The 25,993-nt window shown below is 49.6% G+C and overlaps 9 protein-coding genes across 9 annotated transcripts; 5 read left to right on the top strand and 4 right to left on the bottom strand.

The window, feature by feature from the left end:
• Positions 1-20: 20 nt before the first annotated feature.
• On the bottom strand, positions 21-2,327 carry CC1G_12425 (hypothetical protein; the record flags this gene model as incomplete). Its single annotated transcript, XM_001839101.2, has 9 exons — positions 21-440; positions 609-831; positions 924-1,025; positions 1,083-1,187; positions 1,257-1,329; positions 1,386-1,544; positions 1,644-1,857; positions 1,911-1,995; positions 2,052-2,327. 9 exons carry the CDS (start codon positions 2,325-2,327, stop codon positions 238-240), a joined length of 1,440 nt encoding a protein of 479 aa, XP_001839153.2. The 3' UTR covers positions 21-237.
• Positions 2,328-3,171: 844 nt separating this feature from the next.
• Positions 3,172-4,987, bottom strand: CC1G_12424 (hypothetical protein; the record flags this gene model as incomplete). The annotated part of the gene is made up of 6 exons (XM_001839100.1): positions 3,172-3,435; positions 3,500-3,865; positions 3,918-3,935; positions 3,990-4,209; positions 4,260-4,603; positions 4,661-4,987. 6 exons carry the CDS (start codon positions 4,985-4,987, stop codon positions 3,172-3,174), a joined length of 1,539 nt encoding a protein of 512 aa, XP_001839152.1.
• Positions 4,988-5,536: 549 nt separating this feature from the next.
• On the bottom strand, positions 5,537-7,414 carry CC1G_12423 (hypothetical protein; the record flags this gene model as incomplete). Its single annotated transcript, XM_001839099.2, has 2 exons — positions 5,537-7,073; positions 7,164-7,414. The coding sequence occupies 2 exons, from the start codon at positions 7,412-7,414 to the stop codon at positions 5,537-5,539; spliced, it is 1,788 nt and encodes a 595-aa protein (XP_001839151.2).
• A 3,165-nt stretch (positions 7,415-10,579) lies between these two features.
• CC1G_14719 (hypothetical protein) lies at positions 10,580-10,729 on the top strand (the record flags this gene model as incomplete). Its single annotated transcript, XM_002911244.1, has 1 exon — positions 10,580-10,729. One exon carries the CDS (start codon positions 10,580-10,582, stop codon positions 10,727-10,729), a length of 150 nt encoding a protein of 49 aa, XP_002911290.1.
• Positions 10,730-11,926: 1,197 nt separating this feature from the next.
• On the top strand, positions 11,927-12,198 carry CC1G_08876 (hypothetical protein; the record flags this gene model as incomplete). Its single annotated transcript, XM_001839098.1, has 2 exons — positions 11,927-11,972; positions 12,029-12,198. 2 exons carry the CDS (start codon positions 11,927-11,929, stop codon positions 12,196-12,198), a joined length of 216 nt encoding a protein of 71 aa, XP_001839150.1.
• Positions 12,199-13,783: 1,585 nt separating this feature from the next.
• Positions 13,784-15,425, bottom strand: CC1G_08874 (hypothetical protein; the record flags this gene model as incomplete). The annotated part of the gene is made up of 7 exons (XM_001839096.2): positions 13,784-14,150; positions 14,210-14,395; positions 14,446-14,518; positions 14,577-14,857; positions 14,968-15,105; positions 15,172-15,280; positions 15,350-15,425. 7 exons carry the CDS (start codon positions 15,423-15,425, stop codon positions 13,784-13,786), a joined length of 1,230 nt encoding a protein of 409 aa, XP_001839148.2.
• An 878-nt stretch (positions 15,426-16,303) lies between these two features.
• Positions 16,304-18,843, top strand: CC1G_08873 (atypical/Alpha protein kinase; the record flags this gene model as incomplete). The annotated part of the gene is made up of 11 exons (XM_001839095.1): positions 16,304-16,487; positions 16,549-16,664; positions 16,719-16,889; positions 16,943-17,112; positions 17,178-17,396; positions 17,503-17,561; positions 17,618-17,817; positions 17,880-18,060; positions 18,118-18,342; positions 18,411-18,498; positions 18,549-18,843. The coding sequence occupies 11 exons, from the start codon at positions 16,304-16,306 to the stop codon at positions 18,841-18,843; spliced, it is 1,908 nt and encodes a 635-aa protein (XP_001839147.1).
• A 68-nt stretch (positions 18,844-18,911) lies between these two features.
• On the top strand, positions 18,912-20,705 carry CC1G_08872 (hypothetical protein; the record flags this gene model as incomplete). The annotated part of the gene is made up of 2 exons (XM_001839094.1): positions 18,912-18,998; positions 19,278-20,705. 2 exons carry the CDS (start codon positions 18,912-18,914, stop codon positions 20,703-20,705), a joined length of 1,515 nt encoding a protein of 504 aa, XP_001839146.1.
• A 781-nt stretch (positions 20,706-21,486) lies between these two features.
• Positions 21,487-25,672, top strand: CC1G_08871 (vacuolar protein sorting 41; the record flags this gene model as incomplete). Its single annotated transcript, XM_001839093.2, has 13 exons — positions 21,487-21,747; positions 21,796-21,937; positions 21,988-22,283; positions 22,337-22,955; positions 23,018-23,203; positions 23,258-23,566; positions 23,619-23,737; positions 23,796-23,888; positions 23,952-24,482; positions 24,543-24,731; positions 24,795-24,914; positions 24,968-25,165; positions 25,229-25,672. The coding sequence occupies 13 exons, from the start codon at positions 21,487-21,489 to the stop codon at positions 25,670-25,672; spliced, it is 3,507 nt and encodes a 1,168-aa protein (XP_001839145.2).
• Positions 25,673-25,993: the final 321 nt, after the last annotated feature.

Genomic DNA, 25,993 nt, shown 5'->3' with positions numbered 1-25,993 from the left:
ATAATACCTCCCCCATCACCTTCTGCATATCCATCATGTTGTTTGTCACCTCACTTCGCATTTGAGTTCCTATTTTCTCATTTGTAACATTGCACATTTTCTGGAAACCGCTACACAATCGGATTGCGTATAAGTTATCATCTTTATGTTTTGTTTGTAATTTGGATTTTGTATCCCCCCTTTTTATTGCCTTATCTTATTTTCGGTGTTTAGTTTAGTACTCGAGTGGGATTACTGTTACTTGTTTCGTCGTTTAGGATATGTGATTGTGGATTCCTTTCGTTGTGCTGTCGCTGGAGTGGGAGTAGGATCGGGCTTATGGTGCAGGAAGGGTATTGTGGATCCTTCTTTTAATACTCCGCGAGTGTTGCTTGTTTGACATGTTCGAACAGGCGTCATGGAGAAGGCATCGTGCCAATGATTATAGGTGACAGCCTTGTCTGGTCAATCTCCATCCTAAGTGACAGTTTGAGACCAGGTGCCCTGGTGGCTTGAATGGATCCTCATACGCGGCGGACTCGCGACTTAAGAACCCAAACGACTCTTGCATATTCCCGGGACCCCACTCCATGTTAAAGCTTTGAAGTGAGCACAGAGGAGAGACGCACACCCGAGAGAGGCTTGCGGAGGAAGGAACATTGCCCGACTCGGAGATGCTTTAGCTTCGCCAAACTGATCAGACAATTCGTAGATTGTACTAACTCCACGGAAACAGATGAGAGCGCCCTTCGTACAGCATGAAGTGACGTACAAGCCCCTCCCCACAGAAATGCCTCGCATAGTCTCATCGTAAGTTGCTCTGACCTTGAGACTGTACCAAGCTCTCAGCACCTGGTATTGGCGTAGACCTGAGTCGAGAAGCACTGTAACATCGCAATCAGGGTCGGTAGCGCGTCAGTATAAAGGGATTGATGGATACTCACATTGTAGTTATCTGCGTTGATAATCTTCTGCGAAGTTGACAGCCTCTGGTCAGCAGCGCACCCATAAGCAACGTCGTCTGTACGCGCAACGGCATGGGTCAACTAGAGGAAAAGGTCCAAGTCAGCCAAGAGCTGCATGAAGTCACTCGAAATTCACACCTCATGCAAAGTTGTCCCTCCGCGAACGTTGCGGGCGGCGACAGTCGTTCCACCGCAGAGCTGAGAAATGGAGACTTGGTTGAAGAAAATGGAACAGTAGTAGATCTATAAAATGAAACCCATTCAGCCGGGATTACAGTCCAGCAGTACATGGCAAAAGCGAACACCACTTACGTTCGTTGTCGCGATGACGGTATATGCGATTGTTCCTCCTCCACAGACGCCATATTGGTCAACGCAGTCCAGACTTGGTGTAAAATCAGAGCTGCGCCACGACACTACTATAGTATAGAATGAGCTTACGTCCGGGAACTTGAATTTTCATTGGCCACAGCGTTGAACACACTGGTGACCCTGGAAGCAGCATTGGTGCCCCAGTATGCTACATACAAGGAGTCGCTGGTGCCTCGGCTGTTGACATAAGAGGAGGCGGCAGTGGCAAGGGTCCTCGACTCGGACACGCTGTGAATGATAGTCAGCGGTTAATTGATATCCGTGAAAGAATTCGCGAGCTAAACCTGCCTCGCATCAATGAAGCTACGCCTAGAGGCGTTGGTACACACGTTCCTTGCTCGCTTTTCGACCAAATTCAATCCACCGAGAACCCGTCGAGCAACGTCGTCGGTGACATCCACAGTGACGGAGCTAGTTCCAACTGTGAGATCAGAGAAGGAAGAGACCCTGACATCGTCTTCGTCTGCCTTGACGATGTTGATACGAGGCTCGAACGAGAAGGAGCCGGTTCCAACGGAGGCAAAATCATAGAGTGCAGCGACTATAGCTTTAAGGTAAGAGTAAATTCAACTTGAAGAGGGAATGGTGACCTACGACCGGAATGAACAATTGTGACAGTTTCCCCAGCGCCAATCGTGACGAACGCAGAATCATCGAGGTCCGACAATGAAATCGACAGCTATCAGAATGGACATAGTCAGGACTCGAGCCATAGACAAAGGTAATTATACCAACCTTCACACCAAGGAAAGGAACAGGACGCCGATCCTTGGTGATCGTGAACGAGCTGGTGGGCAAGTCCCCATCTAAAATCGTAGCATACTTGAGCAGCTTGAGGGTCTCGGCGCCGTTATTGGTGACGGCAGCCGTAATCTCGATGTCCTCAATGGACGCGACTCGCGAGGTCTGTGTGGTCAGGACGACCTCGAGATCGTTCGCCCGTTTGTCAAATGGAAAGGCGGAGACTGCGAGAAGGAAGGAGAAGAGGACGAGGAGATGTTCAAAGACCATAGTGAATCGAGAAGGCGTGTAACCTTACCTCAAAAGTAGTCGTAGGACCCTCCCTTATATGTGTCCAGGGATATTTGGAGCCGGGTGTTAAGAATGACCAGAGGAAGAGGGTGTATTGGCATAGACGAAAGGACCATGAGGGTACCGGGGCAGATGATGTTGATATGTCACCGTCCTTGTGCTTCCAACACAGAGATAACAAGCGAGGTCGACGGTCCTATGTAGTCGCGAGATGAAAGAAGTCACTGACCCAGGTGGTGGTTGACAAAATTGGTCGCAAAGATGAAGAGAATACCGAACAATTCTCTCTTCACGTTCAAAAGTGAGAATATAATTGTTCGGGCGCCACTGTCGCTGGGTTCGAATCAGGTTCGAAGTTGGCGCTCAGTTGTCACGATGCCAACACTTCTGACCCGAGTTGGTAACTGGCCTTCTAATCATTGTTGAAGGACATAACGGAAAAACAGAAGTCGTACCCTTCGTTGGTCGGCCCGTTATCAAAATGTATGCCCATGCGATCGATGGTCAGGTGCTGGGAAGTTGGTTCACATACCTACGAGTGCTACTCCCTGAAGTGGAATGTACTTTGCATCTCAGCTCCGTGGCCATATGGAGTCGCAAACAAGAACTTACCTAGAAGGTAGCAACGATCCAAAATGAGCCAAGAGAAGAGGTGGGCCAGCGACTGTCGCCCAAACGAAAGGCAGAATGAGACATGAAACATTGTATGTTTACTGACAACATGGGTTATAGTTACTGTTTCTAAGGCCGTGAAACAGTGTTTTGGATATAGCCAGAAAAACCAATACAGGTCGAACAACACAAGATTGAAAGAGGCCAAAAATCAGCGAACATCAAGGGGAGAAGCGCTCAGGAAATGGACATCTGAAATTTGTTCGTATCCTTTTCGAGACCTGCGTCCTGCATGCCGTGGGGTGAAGCAAGTAGGAAGGGGGTCGTCCATATGACCAAGGGTCGTTATCTTGACAGGATAAGTTCCTAAGCACGTCCTATTGGACGTCGCTGTTGAAGACGAGACGCCCTCAGAAGTCTCAATATTCTTGACAACGAAGTCTTGCGAATCGCGAAGTGCAATTGAAATGTTGTACTGTGCGAACATAGCCAACGAGGTTAGTACGCATAGGCTACTGCACCCGGACAATGCTACACACCTGGACACAAAGAAAGCTAGTCTCGCAGGATGGGAACAGATCTCGTTCCAAGTGTATTTCGCCCTCCAATCGTGTCTCGACACCCCTCCTCCTATCTGCGTACCCGCCATGGACCGGGGTCCACCAAACGGCCTCTCCCACCCTAGCCACCACCTGATTTACATTCGGATTCGCTTTACCAGAACGAGTGATTTCGGGGACGTCCACGCTGCGAGCATGCTGGGCATCCCGAGTGTATATCCACGACTGTCGCAGCTCCATTGCGAGGCACTGCCGGGTCGTGAAGTCCTTCACCAAATCAATCTCATCTGAGTCGGATGTGCAAACAAGGTAGCAGGGTATAGTGGTCCCCTTTGCGTATGCGGCCTAGCAGCAGTCAGCGTCGTACAATCGCCCAAATGAAGATTGGGGGGCTCACTGGATGGGCGATGTAAAGCTGTACGTTGTGTTAGGACCTACTGCATATCTAGTAATCGACAGATGAACTAACCTGGCAGTTAACCGGCACTGCAATAAGGCCTGAACGAGCCGAAGCACCGGTTTCCACTTGCCTTCGCACCAAAGTGAATCTGGCAGAAGGAACCTCGGTCCAACCTTCCATATCCTCTACTGGCCCGGGTAGATGTGCGCCCCGAAGGTAGGCGTCCTTGCGGCTCGTCGACATCGGTAGAGACCTGATGGCGGGGACGTAAAGAACGTCCACGTGAAGTCTAAGCAAGTGAGTGCAAACTCTTTGGTCGCAATGGTGCAGGGTACATACTTGTACCTCCTTCGAAACACCCCGGAAACAATCCTCAAAACGACCTCATATACAACTGCAATGTTCGCAGTTTTCTCGATAAGGGTTTGGGGTGTTGGGATTGTATCAGTCGTAGATTCAATAGATGAACTGCCCTTTGACTTTGAGGGGCCGTGTCGAGGGTATTCCGTAGGGAACGGAAATGAGAATGGCCATTCAAAGCGACCATGGAGCTTCCCATTGCTCGTCGACTCCGGAGCCTTGCCCTGATTCATGGCATGTCCCTTTTCCCAGACAACAACACTATGCTCCACAAACTGGAATGTATCAGTCGATAACGAGCTCGTTACCAGATGCCCTTTCAACTAGTAAAGGAAGTCAGAGCTCGCGCCAGAAGATGGTGGATATGAGAATAAACATACCAGGACTTTCACGGACGAAATCGCCTGCGGTTCCGGCAGGTCAAGTTCGACAGTCCCAGTAACATCATCGCCTGTGATATACCGAGGGCAGTTGGACTTAGAAGTCGATTTGCTGACGAGCCGTAGGGTAGCCCATGGGCGACTATCCTGGTAAAGGTGGTACTCATGTTGGCGGTACGAGTCCTGAACACTGGATGCAAGGGTAGAGTCTGCAATGTCATAATCCGCGGCGGGGTAAAGCGGGAGCGTCGCAACAGAGTTGAGAGAGAGCGTCGAGTAGCGAGGTGGGTGCTGGCTATTGCTATAGGGCATTCTGCTAGTCGCCATGGTGGGCGCCCAGGTCAGAGTCTGGGATACGCTGTCACGCACAGATACTCGAAGAGCCCGGTGTGCATTGACCGGTATGATGATCAAGTCGGGGCCTTATAGTCAGTGCTGGAGCGGAGGCGCCACCTCGATTTAGTATCTCGTTATGAAAACAATACAGGGTTGAAACAATAAGAGATCTGCAACCAATTCAATCAGCTTATCATGATGAATGAATTTGGAATGCATGGGGATGAAGCCTCACGAAAGAAGCCCGACCAGCAGCAGCATCGGTGACTGTAGGATGCCATTGAGATCTACTAGCGGTTTTTAAAGTTGCATAGGCAATATGCAAAAGTGAATGAGCAACGGCCGGGGAGGAGAGCTGGACAGACGTAGACATACATAGGGGACAATCTTAATGCCTTCGAACGGATCACAGCGTGCGCAGTCGATCAACAAGTCGCAAGTTGGTCGCAAGTTCAATCCGTCCTCGGTGCAGGTCCAATACTTGGCCAGGACTGATGATTAGGTACTACATATGTACACTAGGACTAGTACATGCGAGAGCTACAGAAATACATTAGAACCACCTCCACTGCCACCCATGTACATCGCATAGAAAGGCGGCTGGTTAATCCTAAACTCAAACTTCCTCTCAATCGCCGCCCGTCGTCGCTGAAGATCCTCCAGATACCTCCTGATCTCGTGAACCCTTTCCGCTTCCCTAGACCCAGGCTCCACGTCAATCTGCAAGTACCGTATGTTGGGAAGCCACATATGCTCGTGAGTTATTATAGAGTTGTCACTGTCGAATTCATCGTAATCTTCGTCGTCGTCGTGATCGATGTGGGTGTATAACCCTGTTGAGGTGGATTGTGCATTTGCGCGGCCGGTGTGGGGCTCGTTGATGGTGTTTGACGAGGTCGCAGTATCTAGTTTGGGTCTTGACTCGCATTTGTCGCCGTCGCCGTCGTTGTCCTCCGCGTCCCCAGAGTACTCCTCATCGGATTCCGGGTCGTCTTTGCTCAATGGAGCTCCAGTGTCGGGCTTGTGGGTCATTCCACCGTCGCTGTTCGAGGCGGACCCAGTTTGATTAATGGGCTCTCGATTGCATCCATCGCTGCATTTTTGTGTCCCACTATTCAACAGCTGCCTTGGAGGACTGGCTTGCGATTTTGATGTCGTGTTCCCACTGTTCAACGACTTCCGAGAGCTGCAGTTATCGCTCCCTTTTCCACCCTCGTTCGCCTCGTTTGGGTTTCGTATACCGCCCTCTTCATCGTCGCAATCTTGTGAGCGCATGACATACTCGATCTCCGAATCCGAGTCACTGCTCGTACAATCAGGCGAGTCTCCAAAGTCCGAGATCCAGTCCTCAAACGTGACCTGGTCCTCCTCAAAGAACTCGAAGAGCCTGTCAAAGCCACGGACCATCGCAAGGTGTGTCAATGATGCGAAGGGCCTGATGTGCAAGACGGAGTGGACTGCTCGCTCGGGAAGGCTGCCAAGCAGCATGAGGCTCTTGATCGCTCTCGAGGCCCAGGGGGAGGCCGCCGCCTCTATGAGGGAGGATGGATTCCAATCGAGTTCAGGGGGTGTGAAGATAAGCCGGATCTTCACCCCGAGGGCTAGGGCGTAGTAGTTGACGAGGGGGCTTATGCCGGACACGCACCCCAGGAGAAGAAGTTTGCCCGAGATTGGGGGTGCTAGTGGGTTGCCCGGGAACAGGTCAAGTGCGCTCTTCTTCCCTGTCTTCGGTAAAGGTAACTGTACGATGGACCAGAGGCCAGAGGGCTCGAAGGCGTCATAAACGGCGCTGATAGCCCGTTCGTCCGAATCTATGCACACCAAGGAGACGTTTTTGAGCGAGGGTGGAAGACGGAAGTGGGAAAGGATGAGGACGAGTGCGTCGCATGAAGCCTGGAGTTCCAGGATTGTGAGATGAGGTACGTTAATGGTGGTTTTACGATGGGGCCGGATGATTTCTTCTTCGAAATCGATGAGGTGGCCTGCGAAGATGGCAATTTCTGTGAGAGATGGGAGGTTGGATAAGGCTTCGACAATCTCTTTGGCTGTGGGGAAGCGTAACTCGTCGCCCTCAATCCTGGGATAAGATACAGACAGTGTCGTCAGGGACTTGAAATTGGACAATTCTGACCAGGGTCACCAGAAGCTTGGAGTAGGAACGGTGTACCGTGTTGATGAAATCAAGCATTCGGAGCTTTGGTGCAGCGCCGCCGAAGAGAGCTTGGTGGGGATGTAGACGAGGGGAAGGCCGACGCTTGGATGGATGCCAGCGTCGCGTGTGAGGACCACCGCCAAACTTTGCAAGAGCGGGGCGGGCTTGGTCAGTGGTTTGAAGAGGGTTGCAGCGCTTCTGGTGTCGGTTGTGATTACGAGTCCGTTAGGAGTCGTTCTTATGCGGTTCGAAAAGTGAGACTTCATTTGAGCCTTCATTTGCGCTTGACAGCCTGTCGTTCTTTTCATTTTACGAGTTCATTTGATCCTTTGATTGCTTTGATTGGTTTCATTTGCCGTGAGGTCCTTGAAAACGAGACTTCATTTGAGCCTTAATTTCGAGGATTTGATGGACAGGTTTTGATGGCTTCTTTATTAACTTCTTTATTCATCTAACATTGTGGTGCCTCTGCATTGTGCTTTAATGAGACTTCATTTTAGCATTCATTTTGAGTGCTTGCCTCAATTTCATTAATGGATGTGTTGATAGTTGTCAGTTTACTAGGGCATATCATGCTATTTCGAGCAAAAGACTTTATTAGAGCCGTGATTTTAAATACTGTTTAAACAGTGTTGATAGTTTTAAACAAGTCTACGTGTCCCCAATGCCAGACATATGACGAAATTCAATGTCGCTTGTTCTTTTCTGCCAGCACTAGCTATGACATCATTCCAAGGGTTTAGAATAGGGGCAAAATAGGAGTTCTTCCATTTGCGACTGCGGCTGGCCGGTCTCGGAGCCCCACTTTGATGGCATCACACTTGTCATCAAAGCATCCGGAATTTGCCTGATTGGGGGTTCAATTCGTGCTCGAGCCATTTATTTATATTCATGATAAGCAGGCAGTAGTCTGCGGTCGGATAGCTGTAAGTTATTAACTTGTTAGTTTAAATTACTAGTGGGTATGTTAATATATATTTAGGTATTTCATGTTCATGTTACTTAAACTGAAAATTATAATAGAATCATATTCTTGTCATATTCAACAAAATATGTGATCTGGGCGGGCACCATTGGTCAATTCTGGTGCGAGCGCTGATGTGCTGGCGAGCACAGAAAGCACAAAGAAGAACAAGAAGACCACCGGCGGTCCCGAATCGAGTGGAACTTGTTGTGAGACAAGTGACACGAAGATGAAGACCGACGGCCGAATCTAAAGACTTTTAAGTACTGTCTGTACGTTGGCACGCAAGTTCGATGGGGTTGTTGTTGTAGTAGACTAATTAACGAGGAGAAGACTCTCTGACTCGTATAGAACGGTTTTTAGGGCTTTAGAGCTTTGAAAAGGCTCTTGACTTTATACAGATGGTGTTTGGTATTTTTGTTGTGCTCTACACACAAGGGAAACTCTAAGTGCGACTCGTGATTCGATTTAAACACGACTTAGACTCGAAACTCGAATTTGAACTCGAAAAATACGTAACTCGTCCCGGCGGGATCACTCGTTGACTCGTTTTTTAAAAAAAAAACCGGACTCGTGTATTCACGCGCAAATTCTAACTCGACTCTGACTCGCTAACTCGTTCACTCGACACTCGGAGACTTCCTCTTTATTTTACTGAACGACTTGTGTCGATCAGGACAAGATATATAATCGAGTCAAAGGGGTATCTGTTTATTCTTTTGCCAGGCGGGCCTATATATATGGTACAAAATGTTTGACTACGAGCTTTAAAACAAATACTAGCAAAGACTATAAAACAAACCGAATACATGCGCATGATACAGAAAATGAGAGTAGAGAGACGGAGCGGAGGTACGAGAGAATCAGAAATACGAAATAGGAAAGAAACGCGACAAAAGAAGCCCCGGCGGTGTCGTGCCGAGTATGCCCATAGGCGTCTATTGATGCGCTGTTGAAGCGCGTGAATTTTGGTAGTTCCGTCCAGCCGGAACGGAACCAATGTGTTGTGGGAAACTCCATTGTTACTCCGTGAAGATGCTTCCGCGGAAACAGATGGTATACCCTTTTGTAACTACCGCCGGAGGACGGCGTATGGATTCATCATTCTATCCCTTATCTCTGTACTACTTCTTTTCTGTTGACAGGTCATGGGACTGTTAGTACCCTGTTTCATCTGTCCTATAGAGGACACCTGTCCAACGGAATAGAACATCTCGTGTGATCCGTTCCTGGTCCCGTCGTTCTGGTTATCTTATCTCGGCTTCTATCTTATCGATCTCGTACCTAATCCGTAGAGGTCCCCTTTAGCTTTCCGCGACTGATGGCTGATTCCGACCGTCCGGCGGCGCTTATGGGTGTTTCCTCTTAGGGTACTGACAGGCGCTGGTGCTAAGTGTCGTCGTTCTTGTTAAGTCGCTACTAGCTTTCTAGTCGATTTGAAGTCGATCGTGCACTCCCATGGATAGTCTTGCTCCCGGCGGTGAGGACTTCGTGCCAAATTCTCACTACCGTAGTTCGATCTTCAATCGGTCCAGTACACATCCTTAACCCGTCAATTACTACGGTATCAATGATGCGTTACGTTCAACCTCTTTCAGAGTCGTTCTTAGAGTTCGACTTAGTTGACGACTCTGGGCTCGGTCTCAACTCATACGACAGAATAAGTGACCGCCGGTTATGAAAAACACAGTGCCTTAGGGCTTTTCAGTCACTTATCGAGATGTACGTTTTACCGGACGAAATTAGTCCGGCGGTGTGTTATTCGCGATTTTTGAAGGGTCAGATGACCCTCAGGCGTAACAGCGCGAGCGCACCGAAGGTGTGCGCCAGCGAGCACCCTTAGCTTATGCCACCATACTTCAGAGACGGACTTGTAACCTGCCATGAGCCTGCGAACTGGCCCATAAAACAAGTCGAGAGGTCCTTCAGTCGACAGTCGTTCCGTCTGTAAAGCGAGCTGTTGGAGTTTTTCATGAACGTGGTCCGGCGGGGGTTCGATGGGAGGTCGCCGGAACGAGATGGACACCAGTGCCATTCCTGCTCTTTCAAGCACAGTGTTCAACCAAGGCAGGGGGTATTCGTCGGTAACCACAGTCCAAAAGAATGGGCAATTCAACGCTACCTCCCTCCAACGACGGCAGACATGGGTTATTAGTGATATCTGGACCAAGGCCATTGGTGACGACTCAGGGGTGGTAAGCAATGAGAAGATGTGGGATAGTAATTCGGTGGGAAGATCCCATATCCCTGTGCCACCAATCCCCGAGATCTTGGGAGAAGACCTTTTGAAAGGACTTCTGCACGGCCTATACACCATCTTTTGAAGCGGGGTGCTCTCTACCGATATCTCTTCCGAGCAGTCATTGGCCTTCGTGGAAGTCTGGTGGGCCATTTCAGATACGTCCCGGAGCGGTTTGGTTCGAGTTGATCCCAAATGGACGGGAGAGCGGTCGAATTGTCGATGAAAATGAGGGAAAGGAACAAGGAAGGAAACCTGGAAAACCACAGCGACAACTGGCGTTGGGCGACGTGGGAATTCGCCGAGTCGGAGTTCGAGGTCAAATTCGCAGTCGTCGACTCGAAAAGCGGTGGTGTTTTCATCTACACCCGAGTATAGGCGATAAAGTGAGAAGGCAATGCTTGTCCAGGGGCATTCTTCTCATCTATGTGAGTAAAGGCTATTCTCACTCGAACTTGGCAGAACTCCAGCGGCTCTTCGTCCTCAGGATATCTGGTGCACTGGCCCCAATTCGAGCCCGCGTGGACGATGGTCTGTCTTGAGTGTGAGCCTGTTTTCAAAATCTCACAAGACCTGCAGGATTAGGCGATTGGGTCTCATACAGATCTTTGGATTCGGTAGAATAAGTGGTCGAACACAAGGAGCAGGTGCGGCCGACGCGCATTCCCCTAATTATGGGCGGAGTTTGGAATGCGTCCAAACATTCCACTTGTTTTATGGGCCAGTTCGCAGGCTCATGGCAGGTTACGAGTCCGTCTCTGAAGACTGAAGTATGGTGGCATAAGCTAAGGGTGCTCGCTGGCGCACACCTTCAGTGCGCTCGCGCTCGCACCAGAGGTCTTGGACCAATGGTGCCCAGATCACATATTTTGTTGATTATAGTTCTATTATAGTTTTCAGTTTAAGTAACATGAAATACCTAAATATATCCTGATATACCCACTAGAATTTAAACTAACAAGTTACAGCTATCCAACCGGGGTCTACTGTCTGCTTATCATGAATATAAATGGCTCGAGCACGAATTGAACCCCCAACCAGGCAAATTCCGGACGCTTGATGACAAGCGTGATGCCATCAAAACGGGCCTCGGAGACCGGCCAGTCGTAAATAGAATGAGAACTCCTATTTTTCCCCTATTTTGTACCCTTGGAATGACGTCACAACTAGTGCTGGTAGAAAAAAACGAACTGCACTTAATTCCGTCATAGGGCTAACTGAACCTGGAGTTGAGGACACCCAGTCCTATTTGAAACTACAAACAGTATTAAAAATCAAAGCTTTAATCAAGTCTCCTGCTGGAAAAAGCACCCTAGACTGACACCTGTCAGCGCACCCATCAATGAAATCAAGAGAAGCGCCCAAGATCAATGCTAAAATGAAGTCTCATTAAAGCACAACACAGAAGGCACCACAACGTTAGATGAAAAAAAGAAGTAAAGAAGCCATCAAAACCTGTCCATCAAATCCTCGAAATTAAGGCCTAAATGAAGTCTTCGTTTTCGAGCCGCATAGAAACGACTCCTAACGGACTCGTAACAACCGAATGATTTTGCAACTTGGTTTGGACTCACCATGTCCGACCCCATGGCAGTTGCCCCAGAGTCAATGGCCCTGGAAAGTAAGTAGTTCCAAAGAAACTGTACTTGCTGAACATTGAACGCCAATCATATCTAGCGGATCCGGATGCTCGACGCGCTTGGATTGACTCGCGCATCGCCGCCCTCGAAGACGAAATTCGCCGGTGGAAGAGCAGCAGAAACGAGTTATCAGTCATCTCGCACCTTCCACCTGAGGTTCTCACTCGGATTTTCGAATTCTATAAACGAATGTTACGAGTCCGTTAGGAGTCGTTTCTATGCAGCTCGAAAACGAGACTTCATTTAGGCCTTAATTTCGAGGATTTGATGGACAGGTATTGATGGCTTCTTTACTTCTTTTTTCATTTAACGTTGTGATGCCTTCTGTATTGTCCTTTAATGAGACTTCATTTTAACATTCATTTTAGGCGCTTCCTTGATTTCATTAATGGATGTTGCAACAGCTGTCACCTAAGGCATATTATGCTATTTTGAGCAAAAGACTTGATTAGAGCTGTGATCTTTGATACTGTTGATAGTTTTAAGCAAGCCTGGGTGTCCAGACATATGACGGAATTAAACGCAACTCGTTCTTTTCCGCCAGCACTAGTTAAGACGTCATTCCAAGGGTTCAGAATAGGGGCGAAATAGGAGTTCTTCCATTTACGACCGCCACTGGCCGGTCTCGGAGGGCCGTTTTGATGGCATCAGACTTATCATCAAAACGATCGGAATTTGCCTTAAAATCTCGAGATTGGGGGTTCAATTCGTGCTCGAGCCATTTATATTCATGATTATCAGACCCTGGTGTAGGATAGTTGTAATTTGTTAGTTAAATTCCGATGAGTATGTTAAATTACATTTAAGTGTTCTATGTTACTGAAGGCTAAACTGAAAGTATAATAGAACTGTAATAAATAAAGTATGTGAATGGCATGGGCACCAATGCACCAGTCTTGGCGCGAGCGCAAGCGCACCGAAGGTGTGCGCCAGCGAGCGCCCTCAGCCTACCATAGTTCATGGACGGACTCGTAAGCTGCCATGAGCCTGCGAACTGGCCCACAAAGCAAGTGCGATCATTCCGGTAGAGTGGACTATATGGTGCAGGGGCGGTATTATCTCACACCATATCAATGGACTGGAGTGACACACGTTTACCGCTACTGGAGGCAAGTGGCGCTTGGATGCCCCCAGCTGTGGTCAAATATTCGAACCACTAGCTTCAACTGGGCCAGGATATCTTGGGAACGGTCAAAGCAGGCCCCTATCTCCCTTCACGCCACCCTGACTTACCTGACCAATACGGTGTTCGAGAAGGATATGGTTGGATTCAAAATTCACGCGCGAGCACCGAGGGTCACAGCCACAGCCACCGACGCGGGGTTCGACAATGCACCGAAAAGAAAGAAAAATCCTAATCAATTCATGGCAGCTAGTCTAAGCATAAGTAGTATGTAGAACTCACAATAGACTCTTGTCAGGTATCTAACCACGAGTAGAATTTGAATCCACCACTCGATTTTGCGAGTATTCTGTGGTCCCAACACAAATGAGCCGGCCCTAAAGTAATAAGCGCCTACCGTACTATGAGCCTCGCTCAGCCCAATGAGACATTCTGATAACAGCGGTTGGGCCAAAATCAAGCTCGTGCGTCATAAAATGTCGTCTATGCGATTGCAGGAACGCACTTAATGACACACATACTTAAGGGAAGGAGCTGGGCCTTTAGGCCGAGGGGGGGTAGTGAATTCGGTGTGTATGTCTACTAGTGAGCAATGCTACCGCAGGCGTACTGGTCGTATCGGGATTCGAAGGTTGACAGAACTTGAAATACATATTGTGAGGGGCGCAATTAAGCGCGAGAAAGGTGAGTATTAACCATATCTCTGAAGATACCCCAACCCTGGGATGCCACGAGAGAGGGACTGCCGATTGCGCGGTAGAGATCTCCAAAGATATTTTCTAAATCATCAGGGACAAACTTGAATAGATGTGGCTGGTCGTATTCGGCAAGAAGACGGTCAATATCCTGCTGGGGAATGGGGATAAGCTGGTCTCTACCACCGAAGCGCTCAGGGTGCTTGAACATATCAATACGACGAGCATCGGTTGGCATCAAGGATTTCTTCTGACCGCGAATCCGATGCTTCTGATTTTCGCTCATAACCTTGTCGAGGAGGGTCTGGACAATACACGCCCAAAGCCAGCGGGAAAGAGAGCTAATTGACGATGTAAATGAATCCAGTACTGGAATGAATGAACAGTAAAGAGGACTCACGCGTGGAAATCGTTATTCGGATGAAACCCAGCTGCTTCCTGGCCAGCTCTGTAGAAGTAAAGGACGTTGGCCAGGTCCTTTTCCCAAAGAGGTCGCCAGTTACGCTCTCGGGTAATGTTATCTGGAGACTTCAGAGCGTTGTGCGATGCCACGACGCTCTCCGGGATATATGGCTGGTAGGTAGCGCTATAAGATAATCAGAAGCTGTCGAATTATGCTTTGAGACAAAATCGTACCGAAGGGTCCCAATCACTGAGATGACCTTGCGCAGTTCAGTGCCTTTGTCACTTGTAGACGTAATCGGCATTCCTGGAGAATAACAATGCATTCAGTTGAGAAACCGGGCGATAGCCAAGATAGACATTACCTCCGTATTTCTTGACAGTTCTGAGGTAGACAGCAAGTGGCAGCTCGTCATCCCGAGCATTAGGAACAGCAACAAGTATCAGCTCCATGCGGCTATACTTGTCGATGATTCCATAGACCCCGATGCCCATAGAAAGGAGGATCTTCTCATGTCCATCCATGCCCCATTCTTCATTCGGACCAGAGCAATACAATCCATGACTATGCGCCTTGCGAGTTTGAGGATGACGGTTAGCTGTGGCAGTTACGTCCTGGGCCCTTCGAAAGCGCATGATAAAATCTCTAGAAATGAACGACGACAATCCCAGACGTCAGTAGCCTAAAAGAGCAGGAATACTATATCTCACACACCGTTCTACGTGAACACCTTGCAGAGCCAATTTCTCCTTCACGGTTCGCAAACCCCACGTCCCAGGGGGTCTTCTTTCATCGTCTGGAGAATAGCTGCACCTTTCTCAACGTATGAAACACCACTCCTTCGCGAGGTCTTGATATCGAAGCGCTGCATAATCTTCTTAATGGTTGGTAGTCTGAACAGGGAGAAATCAGGTGTTTCTCTGTGGGATACAGCCAAGAAGGAGAAATAACACACTTACTTGACGATAGCCCCGAGGTCGCTCTCAATCTCTTGCGGAATATCTTTGACCCGAACACCCTCGTTGATATAGACCTGGAGGCGCTGTGGAAGGTCAGGGATATCTTCCACTGCAAAAATATCAGCACAGTAGTCGATAGCAAGCAGCAGCTAGCAAAGAGATGGAGAGCTTAACATACACACCGGGCGCTCGCGCCATTGATTTCGACCTCCTGAATTGTTGGACTGCTTGAAGGTATTGGACGTACGAGCCATCGGATGTGGGATGTTGGTATTCTACAGACCCAAATCGAAGCACCTTATAAGCTAAAACACATAAGTTCATCGTTATTGGTTGCATCTGTATCTTAGCACAAATACATGCCTTTGACCCCTAAATCAGGTCCCTGGTTGGCAGTCGTGGAACTTGCGCTAGAATAACGTCCAGCCACGGGACATGACGTGGTACAAGTGTATTCTGGCGCAACGAGATACGCCCTGGAACTTATCCTATTGACTGTTTGTGCCCCAAAACTTTGCAGAAGATCTCAGACTACACTAATGACGCAGACCAAGAACGTTTATCGCATGCAAATTTAGGTCAAAACATTTACTTCTCGCTTCGTGCGCTTCATGGCCCAAGTGGAGGCTGTCAGCAGCCGAGACTTCTGGCGTTTGAACAGGATAGTTCGACTTCGGTATTCTTGATGCGACTTGGGTATCCTCCCGGTATTCTTGGTGCGACTTCGGTCTTCTTTCGGTAATCTTCACTATCTCGCTAATGGGACATGAGGCAGAATTATGTTCTCATGTTCATGAAGACCCTTTGACTTTGCATTTTTGAAACGGTCTATCTCGGTAAAATGAGACTTTCCCCCAGAGAATTTAGATCCTTCCAGCTTTTCCATTGCTCCAAACATCTGCACGAGGGTGTTGTATATTTACCGATGTTCAAAGCCATTCCACGAGCTCACCAATTGATCCGTCCTTCCCAATTTGTCCTGGCCTATACTGCATTAGGGAATTAAAGAACACAACAAGTTGCCGGGGGTCGGCGGAGCTTTACATGGATTAAAGCTTTAAAAGCCAACTAGGTAAGGCGTGAGTGAGGCGTCCCAACTCATTTCACGCACCTCAGAACACCTCATTACCCAATGGCTCGCTGCTCTGGCTGCTCCCAACGCTTTGACCTCCTTGTTGAGGGTACTCGCTGTGGTCGTTGCACCAAGCGCGCTCCACGGCCTAACGTTGAGGAGTGGGGGATGTGCAACAAATGCGGGGAGGTCTTTGAGTTCATGGACCAAAATGTATGTTTTGATTGCTCGAAGTATACCGCAGGTAAGATGGATCTACCCCTTTCCCCCTTTTTGCACACTAGTGCTCATATTTCTTGCTCCAGGTAATGGGGTACAACAGGCGAGTCGTGAAGCTATTGCGAATCCGGTCAACGTCAGAACACATACAAATTCTGGCGGTGGAACTAGTGCCCAATTCCAGGGCGCTGGAAACCAGCAGGTGCGACATTGTTTCACTTATAGCATTGCGAAAGACTAACATTTTGAACTGCAGCTGCAAGAAGAAGCTCTCAGAATCATGTCCAGCATGAGTCATTCGTACACAGATGCTCATGCTCGGACCTCGGGGACTAGATTTCAAGGTCGTATCGCTCCATCAAAGCTCAAGTTAAAGACAGCTGCCGAACTTGGTATACCCAGGCCTGTAAAAAGGCTGAACCTTAAGGTATATTCTTTCATTAGCTTGACTTCTTTTTCGGTTTACCAGCTTCGCCTTAGATTGTGAAGCTCTTCGATTTCAGACAGGGGAAGTATCTTCCCGGTGCTCCTTTCCATGCCGATAATACAGAGTACCCGGACGACACACCTATGGCGACTGTTCTTGAAGATATCCGAACAAAGGTGGATAATGCGTACAAGAAGGACCGAGATTATCGGGTCTATGATATGTGAGTGCTCAATTGGCCAAAGCCAGATGTTGTATATGTCTATTAACACGATGATTCACGCTTAGAAACGAGTTCACAATGCTATGGGCTTCTGCAAGGGTCGCAGTAGACCCATCCCTCTGCACAGGGACGCTTCGTGACCTATGGCGTGCCTGCTCTGCAAACTCGCTCCTTGTCTCACCTGCCGACGTTAAAAAGAGCCTCATCGAATGGGCTGTTGCTGTGAACTATGATGAGGCTCGCAATGATACTGACGATGATGACACTGTTCCCGAGTTTCAAGGGTAAAACAAAGGCGAGTCTATTCCGAATTTCATACACCAATCCCAACAGATCCTTAGAGTTTTGATCCACATTGCTTTAGACCACCCGTTCTAAGCGTGCTAATAGTGTCGGCGCCGCCGCACTTCAAGCTAACACGTCCAAGGGCGCTTCAGCCAAACGAATGCGTAAGTTATTTTCAATATGATTTTATCCCTGCCCCAAGTTGATCCTCTTCACTTAGGGACAATCATACCTTCCGGAAGGAACGCCTATGTCACGAGGCTGGGTGTTGCTCAGTCTACGGGCATTGTACACATCGTTTTGAAAGGATACTGGACCTGGGTTGAAGACAGTGCTGTCTGGGTAGAGGAACAGGAACCCTTCAAAGTCGTGGTTGATAAGGAGTCCTTCGCCTCGGGAGTGACGAAGAAGGCCGTCAAGGTTTGTCCTCATCTCAGTCTACATTGCATGCAGAGCTAACAAGACATTACATGCGAGATTAGATGTACATTGACAAGAAAAAGTACGCTGCAAAGTACTTTTATGACATCGACGGCAGTGGTGCTGTCTCGCATAAGGATAACCTTGTGCATCTGAAAGATGAACTTCTCCGTGGCCACATCCTTGAGGTGGCAGCAGAGAAATTTGTGAAGTCCGCGCGCCATGCAAAGATATCGACGTATGGTAAGTCCTTTCTATACACCACACCTGACGGTAGTGGCTAATTCTCATTCTCTACAGATATCCGGGGCCCGGCCGAGAGCTTCATTCTCACTGTTGTCGAAGGGCCCTCGAAAGGACGTGCTTGGCTCGTTGACCCACTCTTTGAGAACGCTGTTATGCGCAAGTTCTCAGGCACAGACCTGGCAGGTGCTAACAGCGATTTGGCTGGGAGGACCTGTGACGCCTTTGCCCATTTCTCCCTTGATGACTCTGACGGTTCAGTCGTCTTTGTCGATATCCAAGGTTAGTCATAATTCTCTGCTTTCATCTACAATCCGCCCGGCTTTGTGCTCACCAAGAGCTCTCTCTAGGCATTGACTCTTCAACGCTTCCCATTACCTCGGGGATACCACTTAATGTCGCGCATTCTGTCACACTTTTCGATGTGATGATCCATAGGTAAGTCTTCAGAGCCAAGTCCAGATGATCTCAATTAACACAATTCACAGCTCGGACGGAGTATATGGTCTGGGAGATCAAGGATGGACTGGTATTAGGGATTTCGTTACCCAGCACAAGTGTAACACAATCTGCGCAAAGCTCGGGCTACGCGATGTTCGAGAACTTTGGGATGAGTATCACGCTGACGAGCACCCTGCCCTCGAAGACAAGAACAATAAGCCCAACGCCGATACCACATACGACCTGGATGATGTAGACCGGCTTGAGATGGAGAATGACCCGGATGCAGACTTAGACCAAGATGGAGTCGGTGACGACAGGACTACGGCGGGAGATAATTGATTTGTGATTGGTTTTTAGAACAGGGCCAGTCCCCTTCCTGTCATTTGATCAATGTTGTACATAGTCAAATGATACCCACTACTCATATAAGCTTGGAGTTGACACGATCGCTGTTATCAGAATGTCTCATTGGGCTGAGCGAGGCTCATAGTACGGTAGGCGCTTATTACTTTAGGGCCGGCTCATTTGTGTTGGGACCACAGAATACTCGCAAAATCGAGTGGTGGATTCAAATTCTACTCGTGGTTAGATACCTGACAAGAGTCTATTTGAGTTCTACATACTACTTATGCTTAGACTAGCTGCCATGAATTGATTAGGATTTTTCTTTCTTTTCGGTGCATTGTCGAACCCCGCGTCGGTGGCTGTGGCTGTGACCCTCGGTGCTCGCGCGTGAATTTTGAATCCAACCATATCCTTCTCGAACACCGTAGACCAACCCGAAGCTTGAAGGCCTCGTCACCGACATTCTCGCGCAGCCTCGGCGGCTGAAAAGCCTTCACCTTTCCAGGGAGCTTTCCAATGCCAATGAAAAGAGACTTCGGGAAATAGCCGATCCCGCTCCCCTGCTTCAAAGCCTGACAATCGTACGTGCATATCGATCCTCAGGCTACACCCCCTCCGACTCTATCCTCCCCAAAACCTTCCTCAATGGCGAGGCTCCAAATCTTCGGAACTTGGAGTTAAACGGGTATCAGTTGTCTTGGGACTCGTCCCTACTCCGTGGCCTGACGTTGCTCAAGCTAACGTGCATGCCACATCCGAGGTACCGCGTTGACCTTCAGCCCAGTGCCGAAACCTTCTTCGGTGCACTCGAGGTGATGGAGTCTCTTCGGACGCTGAATCTAGATACCCCCCTACCCGCATCTCCCCTCGCCAAACACCGCACCGTCACCCTTCGACACATGGAAAATTTCAGACTGAAGGGATCTGCATCAGACTGCGCCAACGTCATGATGCATCTCGTGCTTCCGCCTTCTGCAGCGTTGGAGTTCGTGGTCACGAAGAAGACAGACGAGGCTGACCAGATCCTGGCCGACTTGACGACCTCGATCACAAATTCGTGGCGTTCCGGCGGCCACCTTTTTAGTTCTTCAACTACCACAATAGGCGGCTTGAAGTCTATGCACGTTTATACCGATCGCCATACGCTGCTCGTCCGAGGGTATCCACGGGATGCGGGCTCCCCCGGAATTCGTTGGGGGGCCAATAACCCACCATCTCTCCAGTTTCAGGTCACTGCCAGTGGACTTTCCGCAACCACCAACCCTATTGTCCGTCTCCTCGGTGGCCTGCCGTTGGACAAAGTCCGTACCATCGCTTTGGCTGGTTCGATCAACACAAGCGCGTTGGAATTTTTTGGTCTATTACCCTCCCTCCACACGATTTCTGTCGACAGACAAAGCAGTGCAGGCTTCGTCAAATACATCACGTCCGATCCGGCCCTCCGACCCATGGTCATCAAGAAAATCGCGCACGGCGAAGCGACACCGGGTGTCCAGAAACCAAATCCACGGCCGGCACACCTGTCCTATTTCCGCGCTCTGAAGAAACTGATTTTTGGAAGAGCAGACTTCCGTAGCTACGCAATTGACATTGACGCTCTATTGGATTTCTTGATGTCACGCTACGAGCTGGGCGGGGAGATTGAGGTGCTCGAGCTGATAGGGTGCATCGGGCTGTATGAGGACGATGTGAAGAAGCTTGAGGAGGTCGTCGCCGATGTCGAATGGGACAAGGAAGTCGTTGATTTCTACTCGGATGAGGAGGAAGAAGACGAATGTGATTATTGTGGACAGGAGGGGTGTATCAATTGCGACGACGATTACCAGCCCACCATCTACGACTTGCTGGGTTATTGATGGTTACTACCGGTAAGTATTACTCTATGTAGCTCGCTAATTACACTTTATGTTCTCTACTTCAATTATACACGAGTAATACATCAGTTTGCGTCGGGGATGAATCAAACCAACCTCAGATTGGATTTCTAATTCGGTTGACTTGTTTCCATTGATTGTACAGAGTCAATCAGCAGAGTTTCTATCGGCAGGTTCCCTTCCGCAAGAGACGGCAGTGGCATTGAATTATTTAATGTCCCGCCAAAGGTATAATTCATTGGGGAGTTACATGATACTACGACTCAGGCCACAACTCGGAGACTCCACGCGCCCTACAACTCTTTTCCAGCTCCCATCAGGAAGAAGCTCAAATGCCATTGGCGCCTGTTATTCGAGGGGTTTGTCGGAATATGGTCTTGAATAATAGCAAAAGTTCTTGAGCGCTTAAGCATGTGGCCCAAAGCCAACTGCTTTGGGCAAGAGGTTCCCACTGGTTCCCATCAGGCGCGGTTGTGATGCCGTCACCGACAGGGGACGGGGCCATCGTCGCGTGTCGGGCCAATCTCGTCTTGCTACCACCACCACCGTGACCAAGGTCCGGCCAGCGTCCTGGCTGCCCTTTCGACGACAGTGTACCGGACGATAAAGGCTATCGGGAGCGCGAAACGTTCATGCCCAGATGAGCTCACCACCACCTAATCCAGTTCGACCTACTGGCAATGAGGTGACCACCACAGTTGCGGGGAACGGAGAGGTCGAAACGGATGCAGAACTCCATAGGTTCACCGAGAGCCCGTCGCGGATGAGTAATATTACTGGGTCAGAGGAAGAAGATGACGACGATGGGGATGACGACGACGACGACGAGAGCGAGGAAGGAGACGATGAAAGCGGCGAGGGGAGCGAAGATGACGATGAAGACGAGGACGAGGACGACGACGAAGATGATGATGACGAGGAAGAGGAGCCAGCATTGAAGTACTCGCGAATTGAGGGCGCCGTCCCTGACTTGTTGAAGAAGGATTCCGCCAGTGCAATTGCAATAAGCGGCAACAGGCTTATTGTAGGCGTTCCTATCAACTAATCTTTGCTGGAACTTACAAGGGCTTAGGCATTGGGAACACACGCAGGAATCGTTCATATCATGGATCTTACGGGCAAGCGACTCAAGTCGTACAAGCCTCACCTGGCTTCCATTGTGGACATTGAGTTCGACGAGACAGGAGACTGGGTTGCAACCGCCTCAATAGATGGTGAGTGAGATTCTCCATGTGTAGAGGTCGTCCGGCTAATAGAGTCACAGGCCAAGTGCACGTTCGCTCAGTCTCTCTCACTGCCCCTGCAAGTAGTGAGCATTACTCTTTCGATCTCAAGCGCCCCATGCGGACTATCGCTCTCGAACCACAATTCGCGTCCAAACGTAGCACTCGAGCTTTCGTCTGTGGAGGCCTGGCTGGGAACCTTATCATGTACGAGAAGGGATGGCTAGGACACCGCGAAACTATCATCGCTTCTGGCGAAGGACCAATATGGACTGTGAGATGGGTTGGAATAGGAAGTGGCGGGTCAAATGGGTTGATTGCCTGGGCCAATGATTCGGTATGTCTTCCCATCGCCTAAGCACTCAAAACAATCTGACGGTAGATGGATAGGGCGTCAAAATCTACCATCCCTCATCCAAGTCGCTGCTCACATACATTGACCGAGCTCCCAATAGTCCCCGCTCTGAGCTCTTCAAGCCAACCCTTCACTGGCAGGACGAGGGGACTCTGTTGATTGCTTGGGCCGATTTCATCAAAGTTGTCCGGATCAGAGCACGTTCACCTCACCTCAACTCTCCCCCTCCATCTTCCAATGGTTCCAAAGAAACGAATCTAGCTCCGTTCACGGTCGAGATCCAGACTGTGTTCCAAATGGACGGATGTGCAGTGGCGGGCATCGCGCCCCATCCTATGCCTTCACCGTCTTCATCCCCCTTCGAGAACATGGATTATTCAAGGGTGTTAGACGACAAGTTTGACAGGAAGAGCCATCATTCCAGGGCACCTTCAACAGGGACCGCGAAGACTTTCGAGACAGAAAGTGACGATCACCGGTCTACTCACTCTCAGCGGACTAAACCTGGCCTGCCAACGAACGGGGCGTACTTGAGGGCCTCGACTCCTCAAAGAAGATCCTCCATGCCAATAGCCAACTCCCCGCCTTTGACAACTTTTCTGCTTCTCACATACATCGCTCCTCCGTCTTTGCTCAAACCCAGCCCACACGACGGTGAGCCCTGTTTCAACTTCCGATATATCCGAGCGAATAGAACTAAAGTGATGTGGTTGTAGATGAGCAAATTCCTACCGAAACAACTGCGACGAAGCGATCTGCGGCTCAGCGACCCGAGCTCACAATCGTGTCACGGAGTACAGGTGAAGAGCTTGCGAACGATATTTTGGGCGTGAGGGATTTTGAAAAGTGGGGGTGCAATGAGTATAGCTTGGGTATCGTCCGTGGGGAGGAGGATGATCTCGGTATGATTCCGTTTATTCACTGCCTGCCACAGAGTCTTATATTTGGTGTCTTAGGAACCAAACCCCGGCCAAGTCAACTAGGACCACATGCCCGGAATGAAGACAAGGAACGATGCTACGTCGTCATGTCACCTCGCGACCTCGTTCTCGTCCGGAAACGGGATTTGAGAGATCGAGTGCAATGGTTAGTCGAACGGGCCAAATGGGAGGAAGCGCTGAAGGAGGTGGAGAAGTTGGAACAGATGGAGGCAGCGAGTGGCCGGCATCGGACGTCTGACAAGGATCGGGAAGGGGAGGAGAATGAGGATCACCTGACCGTCCATAGTATTGGTGATAAGTATATGGATTATCTGGTCGATGAAGGTGCGTGCGCCTACTTTACTCGATCGGAGCGTGGTCTAAAGGGTCGTCGCAGGCGAGTATGACAAGGCCGCTTCGCTTGCTCCCAAAGTCTGTGGGCGAGGAACTGGACCCGACATCGAGAAGAGATGGGACAAGTGGATCTGGAAGTTTGCCGAGCGCAAGCAGCTGCATGTATGGCTCTAGCTGATGACAGTTGTCGCTGTGTAAACTGACTGGCGCCGTTCAACAGACCATTATACCCTATGTTCCAACTGAAGCTCCCCGACTCGACCATCTACTCTATGAAATGATCCTTGGACACTTTATGGCCCGAGATCTCCAGGTAGTCCCCATGCTTTCTTGTGATCGTGGCTTTCTATATCTAACCACGTTATAATCTTATCAGGCTCTACTGAAGACGATCCAGACATGGCCCAAGGAGATCTACGACATCAGCGCAGTCATCGTCGCCGTCAAAGCCCAACTAGACAAACTAGAAAAAGGCGGGCCTCTACCTGAACACTACGACGGCGTGACACGGCAAGAAGCTGTCGTCCTCCTGATGGAGTGTTTGGCTGAACTCTTCACCGCTAACCGCCAGCCAGGCAAAGCGCTCCCGTACTTCCTCCGGCTGCGACGACCGAACGTGTTCGAACTCATCCGGGAGAACAACTTGTTCACGGATGTGCAGGATCAGATATTGCTTTTGGTTGAGTTTGATCATGAGTTGATGGAGCGGAGGAGGAAGGAAAGGGAGGAGAAAGAGAAGGCGAAGGAGGTGGAGGCGAAAGACGGTGGAGTGAAGGCGAAGGATTATGCTGCTGTTGCTTCTTCCAAGCCGGCTGCACCCGCTACTCCTAGTCACGAGGGAGAAGTCAAGCAGTGGCAACAGAGTGAAGCTATCCAGCTGTTGACGAACAACATCCATTCTATACCTGTGCGTGTCCTACCCTCCTTTCTACATGGATTCCGCCAGCTGACGACAGCCCTTTCGCAGATAAACCGCGTGGTCCAGCAACTGCAGAACAAGCCCTACTACCTGTTCTTGTACCTTGATGCCCTAGTGGAGAAAGACCCTCACCTTGTTTCAGCGTTTGCTGATCTCCAAGTGCGGATGTACGCCGAATTTGCGGTTTCGAGGCTCATCGACTTTTTGCGGACGAGTACCTACTACAACCTTGAGAAGGTATGCCGGAGGGTTTGCTGCTGACTTTCAAGCGGCATTACCGACTGACGTTCCGTTCACTAGGCGTACAATGTCTGTAAAGAACGTGATTTGGTCCCGGAGATGGTGTTCCTCTTGGGAAGGATGGGCAACAACAAGAAGGCTTTGACGCTGATCATTGAGCGTCTGGGGGATGTTGAGCGGGTATGTCAACTCCGCTTCTCTGTGCGAGGCCATGTGCGCTTAGCTCTTCTCAGGCAATCGAATTTGCCAAGGCTCAGAACGACGACGACCTTTGGGAAGACTTGCTCCGCTACTCCGAAACTCGACCTACCTTCATCCGAGGTCTATTGGAGAATGTCGGTGTGGAGATCTCGCCTATTCGACTTATCAGGAGAATTAGGAACGGATTGGAGATTCCTGGGTTGAAGGAAGCGTTGATCAAGATCCTTCAGGTAAACGATGCGCTCGTCATATCTTATCTAGCAGGGATGGCACCGACGATAATTCTATTCTAGGACTTCCACCTCCAGATCGAGCTACTCGAGGGATGCAAGACGATCCTCGAAGGTGACTGTGCCGAGCTCGCAGAACTACTCGGACGACGACAAGGCGGCGGGCTCCCACTCGGCGTCAAATCCAAATGTCCCGTCTGCATGCAACCTCTGCTGTTCCACCAACATCTTATCCCACCACCACCGCCTCAGACAACGACGTCCTCGCTGGCTCCGTCGAAGCCCAAACCGGATACACCGAATGCAGATCATCAACAACAGTCTTCGCTGGCGCTGGTGTTCCTGTGTCGCCACGTTGTGCATGCTTCGTGTGCGGGAGGGAACCTGAATCATTTGCCGTTGCCGACGGATCCGGTGTTGCGGAGCGTTGGGTATGGCAGTCGCGGTTCAGAGGCTGGCAGGGCCGGTTCTAGGGGGGCGGGAATGAGTGGCATCATTGCATTGTGAGTCTCTATCCCTCCTTTCTGTAAGAAGATTGGAAGTTTCTGATCATGGTTTTCCATTGCGTAGTGAATCGATGATTCGGCCGAGACTGCGTCAGGGTTGTCCAGTCTGCTACGCCAAAGGGGGTGGGCGCGGTGTTTGAGTAGTATCTCTCTCTCCTTTAGTGGAGATGTGGGCCTGTCTGGTCTGTCTGTCTGGGACTCTTTCTTTTTCTCGTTTTGTATATCCAATATCATATCATTTCTATCCGCATATCCGTGTATCCTTTCGTCTTCGCATGTTCATTTGCCCCTATTAATTGCATACCTCATTTGTGTAGCTTCG

This window comes from Coprinopsis cinerea, assembly GCF_000182895.1.
Source record: "Coprinopsis cinerea okayama7#130 chromosome 5 map unlocalized cont3.5, whole genome shotgun sequence".
Taxonomy (NCBI): domain Eukaryota; kingdom Fungi; phylum Basidiomycota; class Agaricomycetes; order Agaricales; family Psathyrellaceae; genus Coprinopsis; species Coprinopsis cinerea.
The sequence above is the reverse complement of the archived record's forward strand: the minus strand, read 5'-3'. Positions and strand labels throughout refer to the sequence as shown.